The sequence below is a fragment of the Heptranchias perlo genome, chromosome 12 (genome assembly GCF_035084215.1).
Source record: "Heptranchias perlo isolate sHepPer1 chromosome 12, sHepPer1.hap1, whole genome shotgun sequence".
In the NCBI taxonomy this organism is placed as follows: Eukaryota; Metazoa; Chordata; class Chondrichthyes; order Hexanchiformes; family Hexanchidae; genus Heptranchias; species Heptranchias perlo.
The window spans coordinates 27,855,881-27,879,235 of NC_090336.1; the positions used below are offsets into that span (position 1 = coordinate 27,855,881).

The 23,355-nt window shown below is 42.7% G+C and overlaps 1 protein-coding gene across 1 annotated transcript in view; it reads left to right on the top strand.

Annotated features, from left to right (window-relative positions):
* ctsd (cathepsin D) overlaps positions 1-12,185 on the top strand; it is a 33,468-nt gene extending 21,283 nt beyond the window's left edge. The window contains exons 3-9 of the mRNA XM_067993852.1: positions 2,524-2,647; positions 3,966-4,084; positions 7,124-7,323; positions 7,700-7,822; positions 8,748-8,892; positions 9,402-9,500; positions 11,183-12,185. Coding sequence (XP_067849953.1) covers positions 2,524-2,647; positions 3,966-4,084; positions 7,124-7,323; positions 7,700-7,822; positions 8,748-8,892; positions 9,402-9,500; positions 11,183-11,344 — 972 coding nt within the window. The 3' untranslated portion in view covers positions 11,345-12,185. The remainder of the gene's footprint in view (positions 1-2,523; positions 2,648-3,965; positions 4,085-7,123; positions 7,324-7,699; positions 7,823-8,747; positions 8,893-9,401; positions 9,501-11,182) is intronic.
* The last annotated feature ends 11,170 nt before the right edge of the window (positions 12,186-23,355 follow it).

Below are 23,355 nucleotides of genomic sequence, written 5' to 3' on the forward strand. Positions count from 1 at the left end.
TTTGGGAGGGGCAGAAAACTGGGAGATTTTCAAATAAGGGATTGCAGGATAGATGGGCATTGATTTGGGAGGCAACAATCTATTCAAGGACTTCTCAGAGGAGGTGGGGTGGTAGCTCTCGAGGACTGAGGTATTGAGGGTGGGTTTTTTTGAGGGGTGTGATGATGGAGAGGGAACACTAGCACAATGGCCCACTGGATCAATTTTGCATATATGAGAAAACAGGAGAAGGTTCATGTTCCAAAGGCAGATCTGGAGACTCAAAGTGGGTGGCTGATGCTGTCAGTTACAGAGGTAGGATTATTCACACTTGAGTACAGACAATCATGTGAGACCTTTGTCAGTAGCACTGCATAACTGAGGTGAGTGAGACACTGCAACATCAAGATGACTCTTACTTTTCTTTGCCTTTCAAAAAGGCATTTTACTAATACATGTTATAGCTAGATACCTTGTATTTTTAATTGTAAAATACACATTTTGAATGTTGAAAGCCATTGTACATTTTGATTGCACGGTGCTTCCAAGGGGTGTATGTTAAAGGTTTGTTTAAAGTTGTGCCTGCCCTTTTTAGTGACTCAGATATTTACTGTTCCTGGCATAGCTTTGTTCAGTAGCTAAATGTCAAGATTTGCATAAGTCTTGTACAATTACAGATCCCCATTATGAGCAACACACAGTAGGATGGAGGAAATCTTTAAAACACAAACTGTGCACTAATGCTGCAGAATTAAGTGTTTAATTTGAATGCTGGCTGCCCCTTTTGAAGAGCTGTACAAGCTCCAACAAGGAATCTGTTCAGTACAATCAGTGCCGTTCTGTTTGAGAGTCACTGTCTTTGGTTTCTGTATTAGCTTCATGCCTCATCATTTATATTATAATCATTCTGCTTAAAGGATTACTTTTGAGGGGGTGTGAAATTATGCTTTTAACCTCATATATTCCCTCATGTCACCTTTTTAAAACAGAATATTCCTTGTGCTTGTCTGAAAACCAGTCTGCTGGAGATCGTCCAAATCTGGCATCCAGGCTGGAAGAGTCTCGTGGATGAAGAAGTTAGCAGGTCCCTCTTGGACTGGTGGTTATTGTAATGTGCAGATATCCTGGGCTGAAAAGGACAATGATCTCTGCAGAACACCACCATTCAATTGTTTAGCTCAGTGGCAATCCTACTCCAGGACTTGAGCCTATAAAGCAAGTGACTGCACTTCAGAAAAATGTAATTTTAGGATGTCCTGAGGACGTGGAAAGCTCTATTAAAAATGTAAGATTTTTAAAAATGATTAGGATTTGACCCAACCGAAATGGAAATATGAGGGTTGACAGAGAGGAGAGATGTTTTTAACCCAATTTATTTTGTATTTGTAGGAGAGGAGTTTCCCCTTTGGCTTGTATAGCTTAATTGATCATATTAGCCTATGCTAATTCTTTTCTAAACATTGTATGCTCATCTCTCTTGCATGACTTTTGTGCCTGCATTCTATTATATCTCCCTGAATTTGCTTTGTAGTGCTATTTCCCATGTTTCAGTACCTTGCCACTACTGGAAAGTACTGACTGTTATTGCGGTACTGTTCTACGGGCTCTCCTCATTCTTTAGTGGACCATACTGAGGTGTTGATTGTGGCAGTCGAGTCCAATCCTGCCCTAATTCATTGTCAACATGAACACTTTCCAGCTGGTGCAACTGGATAGTAATCTGGACATGGCCTCCACTTCAATCATTTCATCTCTCCTCCTGAGCCCAGGGTTGCCAAGGCCAATTTGTAGCATCCCAACCGTAGATCCAGCTGAGATAGTTAACGCCTCAGACTGAAGATTGAATCAGGACCTGTTTGCTACCACACCAGTTCCTCTTTTTTGACCTGGTGGATATTAAACTTTATAACTAGGAAGTTGCTTTACCTTTTTTACCTCAACTGCTGATCAGTACTGGATGTGGTCTAACTGCTAGTTTCATTGTATAACCGAAGGGGAGAGCCACCACCTGACAGCAGATAAAGCGGCTAATGTAAGGCAAAAGTAGGTTTCAATTGGAAGGAGTGGTGAAAACTGGAGGTTGCAGAGGGCTGCATTAATGATCAGCAAAATATAGAGGAGCCATTAAAAGTGATGATTACAGCTTCACCGGTGGCTCAGTTAACAAGTGTACTGTCCAGTTTGGAACTGAAGCACACAAATAGAGGGGGGAGGGAGAAAAGAGAGACAGAATGGCTTCTGTCTGGGGTGAGGGTTGGTGAGACAACACTCTGGGGTGACTTGGCTGTCAAAAATGGTCATTTGGGCAAGTGGACAAAGTAGCAATAGATGGCTGGCACCTGTGCAACTGCATCCCAGTACGATTTGGCATTTGGTGCCATCAGCAGGTGCATACAAAACTGGAGTACTGTTACTGGATTACTTCTCTTTAGTTTTTAATTTGGTAATTAAACCAATGTTTTCAAATAGATATTGGACATTACAGTTGCTTTTTATGGGTGCTGTAGGAGCTTTTAATGTGTTTTTTAATTTGCTTTTTTCCAGGCCCAGTACTATGGGGAGATTGGTATTGGTACACCAGCACAGACCTTCACAGTGGTGTTTGACACTGGTTCCTCCAACCTCTGGGTTCCTTCCATTCATTGTTCTCTATCAGACATTGCTTGCTGTAAGTTTTATTTTCCCCTTCTGTGTACCATTTTTGGTGTCCAGCTTTCTGAGATTGGGAACTTTGTACATATTGATTTGTTGGGGTAGTCCTATGTTCTACCTTTTTCACATTAAACATAAAACTGTTGGATTGGGTGATGCAGTGGAATAGTGGCCATTCACCTCTGGGAGCTGGATTGAATATCAGTTTAGGCTAATGGGTTAGAAGTCTCGTCTGCTGGGAGTAATTAGCTTGAGTTTGGGTAGTTTCAATCTGATTCCTAAAGTAATGGGACCACAGCACAAACTATCCTAATTAGCTGCAAATGGCAATAAATTGGCAATCTAATTCAGAGGCCAAAGGATAACTGGTGTAGTAAATGGAAATTGTTCCACTCGTGCAGTAGGGGGTGCTTGTGGGTTCAGAACCAGGCATGTTGTTCAGGCACAGTATAGAGAACTTTACTCCACATTGAACTAATGCTATACCTAATGTGGAAGTGGTTACTGCTGTCAGTGGATACCCAAAATGGGAAGTATTCCATTCCTGAGCACAAATTTACTTGGGTGGAAGGTGATGGATGAAGGTGAAATGCTGGGTTCATACACCAGAATGATCTAGTTGCTTAAAGGGGGAGGAAAGTCTAGAGGAAGTGCTTTTTATTCAAAATACACCATTTTATATTTGGCAAAAGTGCCTTGTACCTAGGCACTAAAAGGCTTTCCTTCAGTCAGGTTGCTCTTAATCCACTGCCATTGACATCACCGGTGTGATCAAGTAGAAAGGATACCAGCCACTCTACAAATTAGTGTTTTTTAAAAGAAAAAATGTCAGTAAATATAATTGTTCCTCTGCTTAAGACATCAACTAGCAGTATAACTATAGCATTCAAAATAGCACCAGGTCAGTAGTGCTTTACAGGATCTGTAGGAAGTTCAGCATTTGTGGATTTAAGAAATTTTAAGCTGAAATAGTGCCCATAATTCAGCACAGCACCAGAATTAGAAAGTAGAAAAGGTGAATTAATTTCAGAAGCTGTGATGGGGGATTTGTTTTTAAAAGCCTGAAAATTGTTTGAAGAAGGAATGTATATGTTCACTGTTTTGAGATCTGGACAAAAGAGTTAAGAGGGGATGATGATGATGTGGTGAGTCTTTGATTTTTGACATGAAGAAAGAGTGTAGCTCTGTATCAATCCCAAAAGAGGAACAAAGTCATGATCAACAGTTATTAGCAGTCTTTTCACTTGTAGCATCTTTAATATGATAGCTAAAATGTACCTTGTTTTCAAGGAAATCTTTTTTCTGATTTTACCATACCCCTTTTTTGTTTGAAGTGTTGCATCACAAGTATAACTCTGACAAGTCCAGCACGTATGTGAAGAATGGGACCGAATTTGCTATTCAGTACGGTTCTGGCAGCCTATCTGGATACCTCAGCCAGGACATGACCACAGTATGTACTGACCTTTATCTTGCTGGGGAGAATGGAGGGTTTGAATATCATAATGAGCAATAATTTTAACTGGTCCTTTTGGACAAGGCACTAAAGTTTGTCCTACGGATGAAAGGGAGCTTCTAATTCAAATGTTTTTAGACATGCAAATCAACTTCAGCTGTTGCGCTTTGTCACACTTCTGTCATTAAAGTGTTTTAGAAAGAGGCAATCATTCTCAATTTAGAACCACTTCTCCAGAAATAGAAAGTAGCCTGGAATTTGTTTTTTTGTTGCTTTTATGCTCACCAACCTGTGATTGCCCCCACCCTCAGGCCATTAAAATCAATGGGTGAGGGCACTAGTAGAGAACCCTGGCCTGTACCTTTAGTTGACTTCAGACACGCTGTCCCTAAGTGCAGTTAAGCTTGGGATATTACACCAATTAGATCTAGTAACATCCACTGAAATGTGTATTTTGAAAAAAAATTGAAGTCATAAAATTGTTTTTTCAAAATGTCAAATCTTTTCCTCTGATGAGGCCCAGGCAAGTTCTCCTCACTGCTAGACTGGTCTGATATCATATGAATGTGTTTTTTTAATACAAGTTCAACATCAGTTTCTGTTGTATTCCCAGTCTCCAGACTTCACTAACTGTCTGTTCATTTTGTATTACATTGTATGTGATTCTCCAGGGTAGATGAAAATGCGACAGTAGCCTGGATTTTCAGATCAGATAAGCACTATCCCAAATTTGAATAGAGATCCCATCTCACTGGATTTTTTTGCTCACTTTAGCCTCTGCTCCACTGTCCGCCATCTTTTCTGATGGTTGCAGGAAGTGCCTGTCCATCTTGGGCCAGTTCCAAGGAAATGAGGTGGAAAAACAGCTTCATTTCCCATCATTTCAGTATTTGTTTCCTCCTCTTGCTGTTATAAAACAGGCACTCTGGAGAATGTTAAAAGCTCAGGTAGTTTGAAGCTTAATTCTGACTCTTGCATACCTAGAGGAGAAATTGTGATGATTTGTACATAAGTAGCTTACAGCAAGAGTGGCATGTGAGTTTCATGTTTTGTTTGTTAATGCTGGGTGCAGTAGATCATTGTAAACTCACACCTGGCATATATCATCCTCCTCCTGTTTCCAGTACCCTCTTCAGCCTCACTTCCCAGTATTTAAAGTGCTTCATCTTCTTGGGTAAGCGGTCAGATTTGGCAGGCCACCACCTGCCGCAGCACTCTCTGGTGCTTTGAGTTGTCTTGTCCGTGGCGGGGTGGATGCAAAATTAGGCATTACCTCCTCGTTACCCTGACCTGCAATAAAACCTAGATGTCCACATGCAGCCTGTGATGGGAATGTTGACCAGTGCATGCAACAAGCAACTGCATTTCATGTGAAGCATTCGTGGGGTGAATGCATATAAGCTGGAGTGAAGGGACATTTCCAAATGAAATTGGGGTGTCGAGGACACTGCTGTTTCATGGGCACTGATGGTAGGCAATTAACACACTTTTTAGCACAGAGAGGGGGAAGTCATCCTGTGTAGTGAACATGCCTGGTACCTGCATCACCGGACGTTATGACTGGTTTCTCTTGCCTTCCCTGCCCTGGTACGGTATTTAGGTTTCTGCATTACCTGACTGGGATAGTCAAGTTGGCACTCACTACCCTGGCCCACCTGGACAGCTCTTGCCCCTTTCCCACTTCCCCAGTGGGTGAGCTACCAGTTAAGGGGACTTATGATGCCCAAAGTTAACTCTGGAAATTATGGTGGGCTCTGCTCATGACACCAAGTGGATGCAAATCACACTTTGCCCTATTTCAGGTTGGATTCCTACCTGATCAGAAAATCCAGGCACCAGTGTCTTCCCTTTCTTTCTTCCACCCCCCCCCCCCCCCCAAACTACTCCTTTCATGAATTGTGTGTTTATACAGTTAGTACAAAATAAATAAATAAAATTGTGATTATCAGCAGCACTTTGTTCAACTAAACAGAATGTTTTTTGTTTTCCAAGCCTTGCCCAGCCTGTCTGTTTTGTGGGCAAATAATTGAGGTTATCTCCATTTACATAGGACCTGAGAATGAGAGAAAAGTAACTTTACCTGTCTTTTGTTTAAGGATAACAGAAGTCTGGTGTGATTCTCTGAAATGCAGATGCATTCAGTGGCTCCATTTACTGAAGAGAGATGGGGAACTGATGTTCAAGTAAATTAAGATGTGGAGATGCCGGTGATGGACTGGGGTTGACAATTGTAAACAATTTTACAACACCAAGTTATAGTCCAGCAATTTTATTTTAAATTCACAAGCTTTCGGAGGCTTCCTCCTTCGTCGGGTAAATGTTCAGGAGCTCCTTGAAGTCTACGCATTTATACATCACAGAACAATACATGGTGTTTACAGACTGCCCCTGCAACTGCCCGTTGCCAAGGCAATCACCGTGTTCAGACAGAGAGGTGTCACCTGCAGAACCCCTGAATACACATTCAACAAAAAAACAAACAGGAAAAAAAGGCGGCCTTCGAGACACACGACAACGCAAAATCGTCGAGCAGAAATTGATAGCCAAGTTCCGCACCCATGAGGACGGCCTCAACCGGGATCTTGGGTTCATGTCACGCTACACGTTACCCCACCAGTGAACAAATGTTATCTGTTTTTAATATAATGGGTCATTTGCTGGCTTTCTCTGCCTTCCGGATGTTTCTGCCTCTTTTTTTTCCTGTTTGTTTTTTTGTTGAATGTGTATTCGGGGGTTCTGCAGGTGACACCTCTCTGTCTGAACACGGTGATTGCCTTGGCAACGGGCAGTTGCAGGGGCAGTCTGTAAACACCATGTATTGTTCTGTGATGTATAAATGCGTAGACTTCAAGGAGCTCCTGAACATTTACCTGACGAAGGAGGAAGCCTCCGAAAGCTTGTGAATTTAAAATAAAATTGCTGGACTATAACTTGGTGTTGTAAAATTGTTTACAAGTAAATTAATGTTGGGGACTATGGCAAATCATTTCTGATTGATTGATTTAAATGAGGACTGCCTTTGCTCTGTTCCTGCAGATCGGAGATATCAAAGTTCAGAATCAGTTGTTTGGTGAGGCCATCAAACAGCCTGGTGTCGCTTTCATTGCTGCTAAATTTGATGGAATTCTCGGCATGGCCTACCCACATATCTCGGTTGATAGTGTTGTCCCAGTGTTTGACAATATCATGGGGCAGAAACTGGTGCAAAAGAATGTGTTCTCTTTCTACTTGAACAGGTAAGATGTAAACGCCATTTCCATTCCAAATATTTTTCGGGATACTAAGTCCACGTGAGAAGTGTATAGAAAACTCTGATTTACCAATCAGAATAGTTTCGATCTGCTTTACATAGAATTTGCAACACAGAAGCAACACAGGAGCATGAACACCATGCTGGTGTTCATGCTCCACACAAGCTTGCTCCCACCCCTCTTCATCTAACCCTACAAGCATAACCTTTCTCCCTCGTGCTTTTCCAGCTTCCCCTTAAATGCATCAATGCTATTCACCTCAATTACTCGTGGTCGAGTTCCATATTCTAACCACTCTCTGGATACAGTAGCATTGTTCTTCAGTTTGAGTTGGAGATGATTGTTGTTTTTCCATTTCTAGGAACCCACTCACTCAGCCTGGGGGTGAGCTGCTATTGGGTGGCACTGATCCCAAGTACTACACTGGAGAATTCTACTACTTGAATGTGACCCGCCAGGCGTACTGGCAGATCCAAATGGATAAGTAAGTTCATTCGTATGTCTAGGACTAGCATTCTTTAGTGATAAGATTTGCATCTGTAGCTCCGCTGTGCAGTGTGTGTGAGATGTGGCGTGGACTGGAGTGTGTTACAAGGCAGTAATGCAGCACATCAAGGGTCGAGAGATAACTCTGCCCTTGAGGCTATTCAACTTCATCTCTTTGTGAGGCCGTTCACCTGTGTTCTATATAATTTGTACAGATATTTTATGGAGTAGTCAAATGTTTTTGGAACCATGGAAATGTAAAGCACAAGAAGTAGGACATTCAGCCCATCGTTTGCTACTTCTCTGTTGGAGCAATCCAAAACTAATCCCGCTGTCACTTTGGATAGGCTTTCCCTGCCCCCTGCCTCCACATTCATCAAAAACCTGGGTGGGTGTCTGTCACAGATTATAGTGCTCCTTAATTGAATTGTTTTATGGTTGTATCACGTGCTTTGAATTGCAGTTAAATCTGTTAATTTCGCAAGGGAAATGTATATCCTGTACAGTTTAGAATGAAGAAATTGAAGCAAGTCATTAACCTCTACATTTATTTTAAATTCCTGCACTTCAGAAATGTTTCAGTGCTCTTTCACTATTAAAAAGTAATTTATTTAAACTTCACAATCTCTTCCTGAACTCATGTTCCAATTGAAATATAACATTCAGATTTTAGTATACTTCTAATTTTTTTTGATCCTGACTCTGAAACACCATGATTTTTTTTCTACATAAAAGGCACCATATATAAATGCAAGTTGTTGTAGTAAGGCTTTAGTGTTTGATTTTGGTCCTTAACCAAATATGTTGACATTCCACATTGACTCTGCCTGGAGCATAAAGGGTTTAATGTTGCATTTCTGTCAGACACTTGTGTGCTGGGTCTCACCTCTTCACTTACTGTGTTGTCTGTCTTTTTGATATAGAATTGCTATCGGTGACACGTTGACTCTGTGTAAAGGAGGCTGTTCAGCTATTGTGGACACAGGAACCTCTTTGATCACTGGACCTGCTGCAGAAGTTCAGGCCCTGCAGAAATACATTGGAGCTGTCCCTCTTACTCAAGGAGAGGTGAGAATCTACAACTGTAACTCCTACAATTGCAGCATCTTCTGCACCCCCCCCCCCCCCCCCCCCCCAAATTTAATTCTTCATTCTCTGCTGAATTACCTGTTCAGTCATAGCAGCAGTTAGGGTGCTACAATTGGCTACGGTGCCCTGAACTAGGGAGGGGGTGGGAGGGGAAATCAGCCAGGATTCTTGCTCACGAGCTCTGGTGGGAAGTGCCTGTGTGGGCACTGGGGGGTGATGGCACCAGGCTTGCCTTCATGCCATCCGTGACTTGAATTGCCTGTTAATACACACACTATCTAAGCTCATATAAAGGACAGTCACTTAGGTACGGTACCTGAGGGCTACTAGGATTTTTGAAACCAGCAACAGTTGGAGTCTTCAGAAGAGAAGGAGAGACATTTTTTAAATGGTGTAGGATGCCACATGTCCTGTTTATCCGTATCGCGTATTGAACGCGCAGTTCCATGAAGTAAAAGTAATTGATGTAGATATTTTCCCCTCCACAGTACAAAGTTGATTGCAACAAAGTCGCCTCACTCCCTCCCATCAACTTCATCCTTGGAGGGCGGACCTTTACTCTGACTGGAGAGCAGTATATCCTTAAGGTGGGTACTTGTTTTAAGTTTCTGCAAGATTCCTAATACTAATTCAGAAGGGAGTACACGGATGCACTCTTCACTTTGCTCTTGCTGACGCTTGAAACAGTCCGGATTCTAAACCTCTACAACAAGATTGAATTGGGATTGACCAGCGTGGTTTCACTTTGCTCCACTCCCCACCCCCAGGATGTGATGCTTATGAAATGATTTGAAGTTGACTACTTTTGTCTCCATCCCCACCCTTTCAATATGCTAGCAGGACTGCCTGAGCTGGCCTTAGAAAGGGTGCAGAAGACCGCCAGCTCCTGGCCTCTCAGGAGAGATGTACTTGCTCTTCAGAATCTTTCCTTTTTTCATAGTAAGTACAGCACAGAAGGAGGCCATTCAGCCCATTGTGCTTGTGCCAGCTCTTTGAAAGAGCTATCCAATTAGTCCCATTTCCCCTGCTCTTTCCCATAGCCCTGTAATTTTTTTCCCTTCAAGTATTTATCTAATTCCTTTTTGAAAGTTACTATTGAATCTGCTTCCACCACCCTTTCAGGCAGTGCATTCCAGATCATTACAACTCGCTGTGTTTTTTTTAAAAATGTTTCCTCATGTCGCCTCTGGCTCTTTTTGCCGATCACCTTAAATCTGTGTCCTCTGGTTACCGACCCTTCTGTTACTGGAAACAGTTTCTCCTTATTTACTCATCAAAACCGTTCATGATCTTGAACACCTCTCCCCTCAAATCTCCCCTAACCTTCTCTGTTCTAAGGAGAACAACTCCAGTTTCTCCACATAACTGAAGTCCCTCATCCCTGGATTCTAATAAATCTCTTCTGCACTCTCTCCAAGGCCTTAACATTCTTCCTAAAATGTGGTGCCCAGAATTGAACACAATACTCCAGCTGAGGCCTAATCAGTGTTTTATAAAGGCTTAGCATAGCTTCCTTGCTTTTGTACTCTAGTAATAAAGCCCAGGATGGCATGTTTTTTTTTAATTGGCCTTCTCAACTTATCCTGCCACCTTCAAAGGTTTGTGTACATACACCCCCAGGCCTCTGTTCCTCCTTTTTGAAAGATGCAGTATCTACCTTCATTATGTTTATACACTTGGTAATCTAGCTAAGGCAAGGGACCTATTGCCCCAAACCCTGGTAGGTCTATCTAGGTAACTGTCAGCCAGAGATGTTGAGTTCTGAGGCATGTGTCTGAATGGCTGTGCTACTGGGCTGTTTTTTATTTTATTATGCATTCTTAGGATATGGCATCACTGGAAAGGCCAGCATTTATTGCCCACCTCTTGTTTCTCTTAAAGGTGGTGGTGGGTCTTCTACTTGAATCGCTGCAGTCCATGGGCTGTTAGGTAGGGAGTTGCAGGATTTTGACCCAGCAACAATGAAGGAGCAGCAATACATCATTCAAATCAGGATGATGTGACTTGGAGGGGAACTCTTAGTTGATGGTGTTCCCACACACCTACTACCCTTATCCTTCTAGGTAATGAAGTTTGCAGGTTTGGGAGGTGCTGCTGAAGTAGCCTTGGCAGCTTGTTGTAGTGCATCCTGTAGATAGTACACACTGCAGCCATGGTACGCCAGTGGTGGAGGGAGTGGATGTTTAATTGTTGGATGTTTTGGTTTAGGATGTGAATAAGCTTTTATCTTAAAATGTGATTTTAATACTCTTGTTCACTGCCCTTTCAGGAAACACAGGCTGGCATGACCATCTGCCTGAGTGGATTCATGAGCCTCGAGATTCCACCTCCTGCTGGCCCACTATGGATTCTTGGAGATGTCTTTATTGGGCAGTATTATACAGAGTTTGACCGAGAGAATAACAGAGTTGGATTTGCAAAGGCTGTGTAACCATGGCTACGACATCAACAATCCAACAGAATATTAAAGATTGAAGTGCACTAAAGTTCAAAACCAATTTGCAGCAGCAATGATGTAAAATCCTTTAGGCTAGTATATTTATCACGATAACTTCCAAGTGCATCAGTACGGATGGATATGGGCTGAAGATTAATGGAAGAGCAGAACTTTAGCGATGTAATGGGAATGTAAAATTCTCTGTTCAGGGCTTTGGTGATGTGTTTCACAATGGTACTGTTTTTTTATTTTGAGGCCATTATGGTCTGAATATTTGCCTTGATGTAATGATTCCATTTTGTTTGACACCTGTTTCTATTCATTGTTCCAAGTCCTGTTAACTTCTTGTTCTCCTCCTTTCTGCTCCCTTTTATAAAAAATGTGTTTAATACAGTGGAGAATTATTTGGCAAGTTACTTTTTTTTCCTACTGAGACAAAAATATCAACACTGATTTGTCAAGGATCTAGTACTCCCTAGTCCAGTCCAGCAAGGAATATTAGTCCTAATGATGAAGGTTCTGGGTGAGATTGTGATGACTTTTGGGGAGGGAATAAATCTGAATTTTTGCTCTTGCCCATTCATTCCAATCTAAAGCAAGTAAGGCAAAAAATGGAACTTGCCAAAATATCCGAAGTAGAAAATGAAGACAACTTGGGGTGGGGAGAGAAAGACCTTGTCAGAATCTTCTGAGATTAACTAGAGTTGTTAAACAGTGAAAGAATTGTTATGTAGAAGACTACATGATTTTAACTGTTTTAGTAAGTGGTTTCTTTGGCACCTGTTCTATGGTTGTATTGGAGGTTGATGGAATCAAATAAACAGAAATGTTATCATTTGGGTATATGTGTATCATTTCAAATTCCTAGGATCAGTTTAGCTCAGCTGATGATCCTCTTGCCTCTAAGTCGAAGGCTGTGGATTCCAATACTACTCCAGACAATGCAGCACTGCTTAGAAGTGCCTTCCTTCAAGCAGAGATGTTGAACCAAGGCCTCATCTACCTGTTCTGTTAGACATTAAAGATTTTGTGACACTATTTGAAGAGCAGTGTGTTCTTCTGGTCAACATTTCTCCTTGAACCAAAAACATTAATTGGTCATTCATCTGATTGCTGTTTATGGGATATTGCTGTGCATAAAATGGCCACCACATTTGCTGACATAACACTAGAATTCCAAGTTATTCAATGTATGTGGTTTTTTGAGACATAAGGAGCAAGTTTGATTTTAATTGCAGCTCTATTGTCTTGCTGGGGGTGGAGGTTGAGTTCTTGATGAATATGGACATTGATGTGCAAATTTGAACTTCTTTTGCCCTACGTGATGGTTTTTACAAACTCATTTCTTTCCCTGTCCTAAAAGGGAAGGTTTAAAGGTGGGTTTGAAAAGGCTTATACCTGTGTTTAACACTGAAGTAATAAACCACATCACACCAGCCATGTGTATTGAGTAATAGTAAAACCTTTTACAATGTAAGGAAGAGTGATAGTCCAGTACATCCTGTCTACTTTTTTTCTTTTCACATGACTACCGCCGCCACCCCCCGCCCAAAATTGGGGAGGCTCCTTCCCTCTCCCTATATTAAGAACGGGAAATATTTCTTCGCACACATGGGGTAGGGGAGTGGGGGATTGCGGTGGTGGTAGAGAACAGAAGGGTGGAATTCTGCCAATGGGGACAGGTTTTAATTAGATCGGAACTCACAGCTGGTATGGGGTGTATTTTTAATTGGAAACCTGCCCTGGCTATGAACCTAAGGATGAATATATTGAAGTGTTTCTGATATCCATTTGAGGGGATTAATTTCCTCCAGTACTACAAGTTTTGTGTAAACTTATTTGTGATATTGTTGTCTACCCCATTTATTGGCTGTTAATATAGCACACAAACAACACATTTATCAAACACTGCACTACAAAAGGAATATCTTAATACAATAGATTTCCTACTCTGCATCAACTGATATGCAGTGTGTGGCATTGGAGGAGATGACGGTATTGCAAGCAATTGAAGCAAAGCTCTTGAAATTCATGGTGTTATTGGAACCCCTTGATTTGCCACTGGCCTGAGTTTCATTACCAGCCATCTTAATCATCCTATAGGATAAAGGGTCTCTTTCTGACTTAATTTGCCTGGTGAGGAGCCTCACCTGCCAGAAGGAAATTTAGGTGCTGTTTATTTTCTGACTAAAATTAAAGGTGAAATTGGAAAATTGCCCCTATAATGTGTGTAAGGTTCACAACTGATGTAAACCACAAAATGGGCAATATCAGTTCAGATTTTTTTTAAAAAATTCAGTTTGAATAAAAAGGTACTGGAAAGTTGAAGGGGGGGGGGGAAACGAGAGAGCAGGTCATTGAACTTTTGAAGCAGAACGGTTATGAAATGGGATCAATTGTTTTTTTATTCGTTCACGGGATGTGGACGTCGCTGGCGAGGCCAGCACTTATTACCCATCCCTAATTGCCCTTGAGAAGGTGGTGGTGAGCCGCCTTCTTGAACCGCTGCAGTCTGTGTGGTGAAGGTTCTCCCACAGTGCTGTTAGGAAGGGAGTTCCAGGATTTTGACCCAGCGACAATGAAGGAACGGTGATATATTTCCAAGTCGGGATGGTGTGTGACTTAGAGGGGAACGTGCAGGTGGTGTTGTTCCCATGTACCTGCTGCTCTTGTCCTTCTAGGTGGTAGACGTCACGGGTTTGGGAGGTGCTGTCGAAGAAGCCTTGGCGAGTTGCTGCAGTGCAGCCTGTGGATGGTGCACACTGCAGCCACAGTGCGCCGGTGGTGAAGGGAGTGAATGTTTAGGGTGGTGGATGGGGTGCCAATCAAGCGGGCTGCTTTATCTTGGATGGTGTCGAGCTTCTTGAGTGTTGTTGGAGCTGCACTCATCCAGGCAAGTGGAGAGTATTCCATCACACTCCTGACTTGTGCCTTGCAGATGGTGGAAAGGCTTTGGGGAGTCAGGTGGTGAGTCACTCGCCGCAGAATACCCAGCTTCTGACCTGCTCTCGTAGCCACAGTATTTATATGGCTGATCCAGTTAAGTTTCTGGTCAATGGTGACCCCCAGGATGTTGTTGATGGGGGATTCGACGATGGTAATGCCGTTGAATGTCAAGGGGAGGTGGTTAGACTCTCTCTTGTTGGAGATGGTCATTGCCTGGCACTTATCTGGCGCGAATGTTACTTGATACTTATGAGCCCAAGCCTGGATGTTGTCCAGGTCTTGCTGCATGCGGGCTCGGACTGCTTCATTATTTGAGGGGTTGCGAATGGAACTGAACACTGTGCAGTCATCAGCGAACATCCCCATTTCTGACCTTATGATGGAGGGAAGGTCATTGATGAAGCAGCTGAAGATGGTTGGGCCGAGGACACTGCCCTGAGGAACTCCTGCAGCAATGTCCTGGGGCTGAGATGATTGGCCTCCAACAACCACTACCATCTTCCTTTGTGCTAGGTATGACTCCAGCCACTGGAGAGTTTTCCCCCTGATTCCCATGGACTTCAATTTTACTAGGGCTCCTTGGTGCCACACTCGGTCAAATGCTGCCTTGATGTCAAGGGCAGTCACTCTCACCTCACCTCTGGAATTCAGCTTTTTTGTCCATGTTTGGACCAGGGCTGTAATGAGGTCTGGAGCTGAGTGGTCCTGGCGGAACCCAAACTGAGCATCAGTGAGCAGGTTATTGGTGAGTAAGTGCCGCTTGATAGCACTGTCGACGACACCTTCCATCACTTTGCTGATGATTGAGAGTAGACTGATGGGGCGGTAATTGGCCGGATTGGATTTGTCCTGCTTTTTGTGGACAGGACATACCTGGGCAATTTTCCACATTGTCGGGTAGATGCCAGGGTTGTAGCTGTACTGGAATAGCTTGGCTAGAGGCGCAGCTAGTTCTGGAGCACAAGTCTTCAGCACTACAGCTGGGATGTTGTCGGGGCCCATAGTCTTTGCTGTATCCAGTGCACTCAGCCGTTTCTTGATATCACGTGGAGTGAATCGAATTGGCCGAAGACTGGCTTCCGTGATGGTGGGGATATCGGGAGGAGGCTGAGATGGATCATCCACTCGGCACTTCTGGCTGAAGATGGTTGCAAATGCTTCAGCCTTGTCTTTTGCACTCACGTGCTGGACTCCGCCATCATTGAGGATGGGGATGTTTGCAGAGCCTCCTCCTCCCGTTAGTTGTTTAATTGTCCACCACCATTCACGACTGGATGTGGCAGGACTGCAGAGCTTTGATCTGATCCGTTGGTTGTGGAATCGCTTAGCTCTGAATATAGCAGGTTGCTTCCGCTGTTTAGCATGCATGTCGTCCTGAGTTGTAGCTTCACCAGGTTGGCACCTCATTTTTAGGTACGCCTGGTGCTGCTCCTGGCATGCTCTTCTACACTCCGCATTGAACCAGGGTTGATCCCCTGGCTTGTTGGTAATGGTATGGTGAGGAATATGCTGGGCCATGAGGTTACAGATTGTGCTGGAATACAATTCTGCTGCTGCTGATGGCCCACAGCGCCTCATGGATGCCCAGTTTTGAGCTGCTGTATCTGTTCTGAATCTATCCCATTTAGCACGGTGGTAGTGCCACACAACACGTTGGATGGTGTCCTCAGTGCGAAGACGGGACTTCATCTCCACGAGGACTGTGCGGTGGTCACTCCTACCAATACTGTCATGGACAGATGCATTTGCGACAGGTAGATTGGTGAGGACGAGGTCAAGTAAGTTTTTCCCTCGTGTTGGTTCACTCACCACCTGCTGCAGGCCCAGTCTGGCAGCTATGTCCTTCAGGACTCGGCCAGCTCGGTCAGTGGTGGTGCTACCGAGCCACTCTTGGTGATGGACATTGAAGTCCCCCACCCAGAGTACATTTTGTGCCCTTGCTGCCCTCATTGCTTCCTCCAAGTGGTGCTCAACATGGAGGAGGACTGATTCATCAGCTGAGGGAGGACGGTAGGTGGTAATCAGCAGGAGGTTTCCTTGCCCATGTTTGACCTGATGCCATGAGATTTCATGGGGTCCAGAGTCAATGTTGAGGACTCCCAGGGCCACTCCCTCCTGACTGTATATCACTGTACCGCCACGTCTGGTGGGTCTGTCCTGCCGGTGGGACAGGACATACCCAGGGATGGTGATGGAAGAGTCTGGGACGTTGGCTGAAAGGTATGATTCTGTGAGTATGGCTATGTCAGGCTGTTGCTTGACTAGTCTGTGGGACAGCTCTCCCAATTTTGGCACAAGTCCCCAGATGTTAGTAAGGAGGACCTTGCAGGGTCGACTGGGCTTGGTGTTTTGCCGTTGTCGTGTCCGGTGCCTGGTGGTCCGATGTCGGGTGGTCCGTCCGGTTTTATTCTTATTATGACTTTTCGTAGCGAGATTTTACAACTGAGTGGCTTGCTAGGCCATTTCATTGTGATGTGGGACCCCATCTGAACGTTAAACTGTTCCCTTCAGATGTTAAATGATCTGTGGTGAAATTTCTGCTTTGTCTTATCTTGATACCTGAAGTTATATTGAATATTTGCAAAGAAATGGGAAGGTACCGTGTGGAAAAACTGATACAATAATTGTATCTTGGCTTTAGATAGCCTAATATATTTACTCATGGACTGCGCTGCATTCTTTTGAGGCTTATTTAAATATAGCAATCCAGATGATGAATCTGACCCGGTTTAAACTCCTGGATTAGACTCAGTAATTCATTAAGGGGTATTTCTAGTCCTCCCTCTCCTGCTTCAGTAGAACTTCACTTGTTTAAGGCTTACTAAGAACTCTGCAGTATCGTCCTTGCAGTTATATTGCTGGCAACTGTTTTGTGTGTGTGTGCTCACTGGGACGCTATCAGGTCAAGGAGAGAGTTTAGAAAATGTTAATACTTCAAAAAGTCCAGCCTGCCTGATTAGGATTGCTTCTGTTGATAATCCTCCTCTTCTTGCAAAAACCCATTGGTGGCACTGGAGTTGCTGGTGGAGTAGGGTAGAGGCAGGGAAATGTAGCAAGACAAAGACTTTCATAAGCATAAGAGGCAGCAAGGAAAATGATGCCAAAATTGCCTCAACTTGCTTCCAAATTGCTATGCCCTTTTGTGAGCTTGCATTTACAACTGATCGCCTAGACTACCAGTTTTATCTGCACACTCGGACATTGGGTAATAGAGTGGAGGATGAAATGATATAATTAGCTCTAATTTCCATGTTATAAAGCTCGGATGGAAGCTTCTTGCCCCTATTCTGCCCTAGGAGTATGTGGGCAGGGCAAAGTGAGTGGAAGACTACTATCCTGAATCTGTGCCTAATTTTCTGACCAGGTTCACACCTTTTAAATCTGGCAACCCTGATTGGAAAATCTAGGTTATTAACAAAGCAAATAGAGTGCTGAGTTACATAGCCATAACGAGAGTGCCAGTTGGAAGGAATCATGTTTGAGCTGTACAGTGCTCTGGTCAGACCACACCTTGAGAACTGTGCCCACCTCTAGGCACAATGAACCAGTCCTGCTCTGGAAGCAATGCCAATTAGGATTGTGAGACTGATCCCCAATATTGGAAGACTGAGCTCTGAGGAAGAGTGGCAATTGCAGACTTATTCCTTTAAAGGAGGCAACAGCCAGGACCTTGTGAAGATATATGCCTAGATTTTCCAATTGTAACGGTGATATTACCCATCAAGATAAAGAAATACCTAGGCCATACTGTGTAAAATAGTAAATGGTACTGAAATGGATCCAGAATATCTACTACAAATTAAACTGAGACAGTAGGGACACTTTCAAACTAGCAAAAGAGAAATTTAGGACTGATATTAGGATGTTCTTTACACAAGAGTGATATAATGGATATCCAGGTAAGTTGTTAGAGGTAAAGCTCTAGAATCAGTTGGGAAACAATTGGATGCTCTGATGGGACTGGAGGTGCTAAGCCAATATACCCAGCCTTATCTGTGTCTACCTCATTAAAGAGCGGATTGCTGATTGATTCTACTGGTTTGCTCAAAACCTTTCACCACCGGTGGGCAACGCAAGGGATTCATAGTATTATAGATAGTTCTTGCAAAATATAGGGGTAAATACCTGAAAATAATTTTAGCTTAGGTCAGTCAATCGAAACTTATTAGTGGCACTCCCCCAAGAGCAGAGTGCTTGGAGAATGATGGGTGACACATGGTATAAACTTGTATCACCCCCACTGGCCTCTCTAACATAGGATTGTCAGTTGATGGGAAGGAACTGGAATTCAGTGCTGTGGAAGGTTTGTGTGCTATGTGGCCAGTGAATGAGAGGGGGGAATCCAGGCAGCAGTTGAATGGGGGAGTGAGAAGGTTGGAGATTTAGCAATGAGGCTGAAGTGGGGTTTTTGTCAGATGATTGTCCCTTTTGTCTAATGGAAGCAGTTCTGTAATTGAGATAATTCTATTGCCCCCAAATCTGGGCAAGGCCCATGGGGAGGAGGGGTCACTCTTGGCTGCCTGCCTCTCCTCCGCGGTATTGTCCATGCCCGGGTGGCCTTGGAGAGGGAGCATGTAGCGTCAGCCGGTACACTTAAGGCCAGTGGGCACTGCAGGGCATAGTGTCTTCTGGACATTAATAATATTGTAATATATTTGGTAAGGTTACTTTTGCTTTTGTTGCTTATTTTAAGCATCTTAATTTAATTGGACCACTTGTTTATTTCTTACATTTAGTGGTGCCCTTAAAGGGCATTGGTGCTGATTCTTGTTGGTGACACAGGGTGCACCTCTGTGCCAGCCCTATTGGTCTAATTAAAGTAGGCATATGTACCAACAGTGAAATTACACTTTTGTGTCACTGTAGCTGGAGATACCCTGGGACCCTCAGGTAGCACATAGTGTGCCACTTCATTCAAATTGTAAAGATACACACCAAACCAAGCAGGGAGCATGAACTGACCAGGCAACACAGAATGAATAAAGTTGAAATACCCCATTAACAGGAAGGTGAGGTATTTAAATCATCCCATAAGGAATTGGTGGTAGAAACACATGCATGTAATGGAGTTTAAGTAGCACATTAACAAGCTGGAGAGAAATGTTTAAATAATCTGTTAATGGTCTTCAGGATGTAACTAAGTACAAGAGGCTTAAAGGTGATGCTCCTTCCAGCCATAACTTTTAAAACCATGCAAGATCAGCGGACACCAGCCAATCATCACTATTATTAGCAGAAGAATTGCTGGAGAAAAACTGAGGTATGTGAGTTCTATTAATTGGATGCAGCATTCACAGACTGTTTAACTGTTACCCATTTTAAATTGCTATGTGCTTTAACATTTTGTCAAACTAATTCAGTGTAAATGTATTTCCCAAAAGCCTTTTCAGCATTTGTAATTTTTGAAAAGAAAAATATAATTTTGGAGATGAAAAGAGAAATTGTAAATGTTGGAAATGTACAACTGTGTCAGCAAAGAGGAAAGATAAGTTCCCATTTGTGTCCAGCATTTTCTGTGTTTAATTCTGGAATTAATTCCCATCATCTGGCCTCCCTCCACTCTTTATTGGAATGCCAAGTTCTGCAGGCATTTTGCTCCCTGGTTGTATCACACACTCCTAGGAAATGGTTAGAAGTTAATAGGGTAGTGGTTAACTCCTTCAGAGATTTTTTAAAAACATTGGGAATAGGATTAAAGGTTGTAAAGGTGAGCGTGGAAAGAAATAACACTCTGTGAACATGATGATTCCTGTGCTGTTGGGACCAAGGAATTGACACGTGTTGGAAAGCAGCCAGCCAGGGCTGAATAGTGGAGAGATGGGATAGACTGACATTCTAGGGTCCTGGCTAATTTGATTTTGGTGATTGAGGAAAAATACAAAATGGTGGTCCTGGTGAGGTAGCAGGAGTGCTACTTTAAACAAAAGAAATTGGTGGTTTAATCTCAGTATTGATGATTATGAGCAATGTCAAAGTTAGATTCCTGTTAAATTGAGTAGTGTTTGCTACTGTTTCATTTTATGCCTGGCTTCTTGGTAGTGACTAGGATAAAAACATATTTTCTGATATTTCAGTAACACTGCATTTATTGTCCTATTAATTATAATTGCTAATATATCAGGATTAGAAGCTGCACATTCAAACAGTCTGCTTCAACAACTATAGGTGGTGCTGTTGGCTTTTGCAGTACACCAATTGGCTGAGAATAACATGGAGAACTTTGTACTGCTGTACAGTGCTGGGAGTGTTCAGACTTTATTGCAGCGGATTGGCGGGTAAAACAATCTTGGTTTAAATAAAAAAAAACTTGTGCTTCATTTTAAGATTTAATGAAATTGTGGCCTCATTAACAGCAAAGATTAGCTTGGTGATGTAGAAATATGGTGTGCATTTAAAGTTACTAAAATCACATTAAATATAAACATTCAGATACGACATACTTAATAAAATTTTAAATTCACACAGATGTGATTGTCTTTTATGAAGCTTTTAAAGCTGATCATTGTAGTGTAATTTTATATTGGGCCTTTGTTTTTGAATTATGCCTTTGTGAAGCACATTGGGACATTTTTCTACATTAAAGGTGCTATAAAAAAATAATTGACGAAGACCCCCAAATAATTCCATGTGGTTCTGAATGACAGTCCAGTTTTTGAAATTGTTGTCTGGGAATTTCTAAGCTGTAAACCGGACTCCAAGAGGCTGCTTGTTCTAAAATAAAGTCATTTTTTCCCCCCACTTCTTTGTCTCAATGATATGGAGATGTTCATTGTTGAGGTGATTCAGGTTTCTGATGACTTTTCATCAGCAGCAAAGCAAAATCAGCAGAAATTTAAGCTGTGATCCCTGCTCCTCCCCATTACAGTTTTGGACAACAAGTAGAAGAATGTCTTGAGTGAGATGATGATATTGAGGAAGGGAGAGGAAATTGTCAGTGTCTGAACTCAGCAATGTAAAAATGCAGCACTACCTGTCTGCAGCCGAACTGCCACTGACTGGATCAAATTACACATTCCAGGCACAGTGCTGGGTGAGTGGTGCCTAATTACATCTCCCACTTCCCTGTGCTGTCTGTACAGTTCAACATTAGGCGCAATGTTGTTGCCAGTAAACGCGGACTTTTTAAAATTTTAACTTCACATTGGATTACAGATTTACCACAGCTGGTGTACAAACTGAGTGTTGTGAGACTGTCCCCTGTAGGAGGTTCCCCAGTCCGTCCCACCCCTTCCTTATAGTGTCATCTAAAGTCAAATTACTGATCTGATTCCATGTTATACTAGCTTTGCTTTGAAGGGGATTTGAAACCATTTGGCACTGATGTAAAGCAGTAGGTAGTGTCGCTCGTTTGTTGGTGCTGATTATCTCAGTTTGTTTGAAATTCTGTCATGGGGAAGGTACAGGGCAATGATGGAACAATGTTTTGTAAAGTTCCCCCTTTTGGTGTGAATGTGGCCAAACAACAAAAGCAATTTGAATCGAGGTATTTGTCACATTTAGGGAAAGTTATCGCTCCGACCTGTTCAGAAACAATCAACCGTTTTCACTGCCTCCAAGACTTTCCTGCAAAACTGTGGTACTCTGACAGCAAACTGCCTTCAGTGTAGAAATTCTCAGGATTTGTTGTGGGATGTCGTAATGTGACTAACGTCATGTGCCGAAAGTGAGCTTTTAAACTCAAACAATGGGTAATCCACATCCCCTGTTAAGTGCGATCAAAAGGGACAAGGATGGGGGGGGGGGGGGGGGGTCTCTGACTCTAATTTTCATCTTCTGGGGGATTTGAATGTAGTAAACAGTTTATATAGCTTGTTAAAGTACTGCAAATGTAATCTATTTGTTTATAGTGCAGCCCATCTTTACTTCCACCTATTGATAATTCAAGAGGGTTTGAACTGGGTATTATCTTTTGCCGATCACCTTAAATCTGTGTCCTCTGGTTACTGACCCTTCTGCCACTGGAGACAGTTTCTCCTTATTTACTCTATCAAAACCCTTCATGATTTTGAATACCTCTATCAAATCTCCCCTTAACCTTCTCTGTTCTAAGGAGAACAACCCCAGATTCTCCAGTCTCTCCATATAACTGAAGTCCCTCATCCCTGGCACCATTCTAGTAAATCTCTTCTGCATCCCCTCTAACGCCTTCACATCCTTCCTAAAGTGTGGTGCCCAGAATTGAACACAATACTCCAGCTGAAGCCTAACCAGTGTTTTATAAAGGTTTAGCATAACTTCATTGCTTTTGTACTCTAAGACTCTCTTAATAAAGCCCAGGATTCCATATGCTTTTTTTTAACAGCCTTCTCAACTTGTCCTGCCACCTTCAAAGATTTGAGTATGTGCACCCCCAGGTCTCTCTGTTCCTGCACTCCCTTTAAAACTGTACCATTTAGTTTATATTGCCTCTCCTCATTCTTCCTACCAAAATGTATCACTTCACACTTCTGTGTTAAATTTCATCTGCCATGTGTCTGACAATTTCACCAGTCTGTCTATGTCCTCCTGAAGTCTGTTACAATCCTCCACATTTATGAGTTTCCTGGAAGGATATGCTGATAGGGTTAAATGAAGAAGGGAAGGAGGATGCTCGTGTGGAGTATAAACACCTGCATGGACCTGTTGGGCCAAATGGCCTGTTTCTGTGCTGTAGTTCCTATGTGGCATCTGCAAACTTTGAAATTATACCCAAGTCCAGGTTATTAACATATATCAAAAAGAGCAGTTGTCCTAATCCCTCTCCTTTCTGTCCCTTGGACAGTTTTGTATCCATGCTGCCCCTATCTCTTTAATTTCATGGGCTTTAATTTTGCTAACAAGTCTATTTTATGGTACTTTTGAAAGTCCATATACACAACATCAACCCCACTACCCCCATCAATCCTCTCCTTTAATTCATCAGAGAACTCAATCAAGTTAGTCAAACACGATTTTCCTTTAACAAATCCGTGCTGACTTTCATTTATTAGCCCATACATTTTCCAAGTGCCAATTAATTTTGTCCCAGATTATTGTCTCTAAAAGTTTCCCCATCACCGACGTTAGGCTGACTGGCCTGT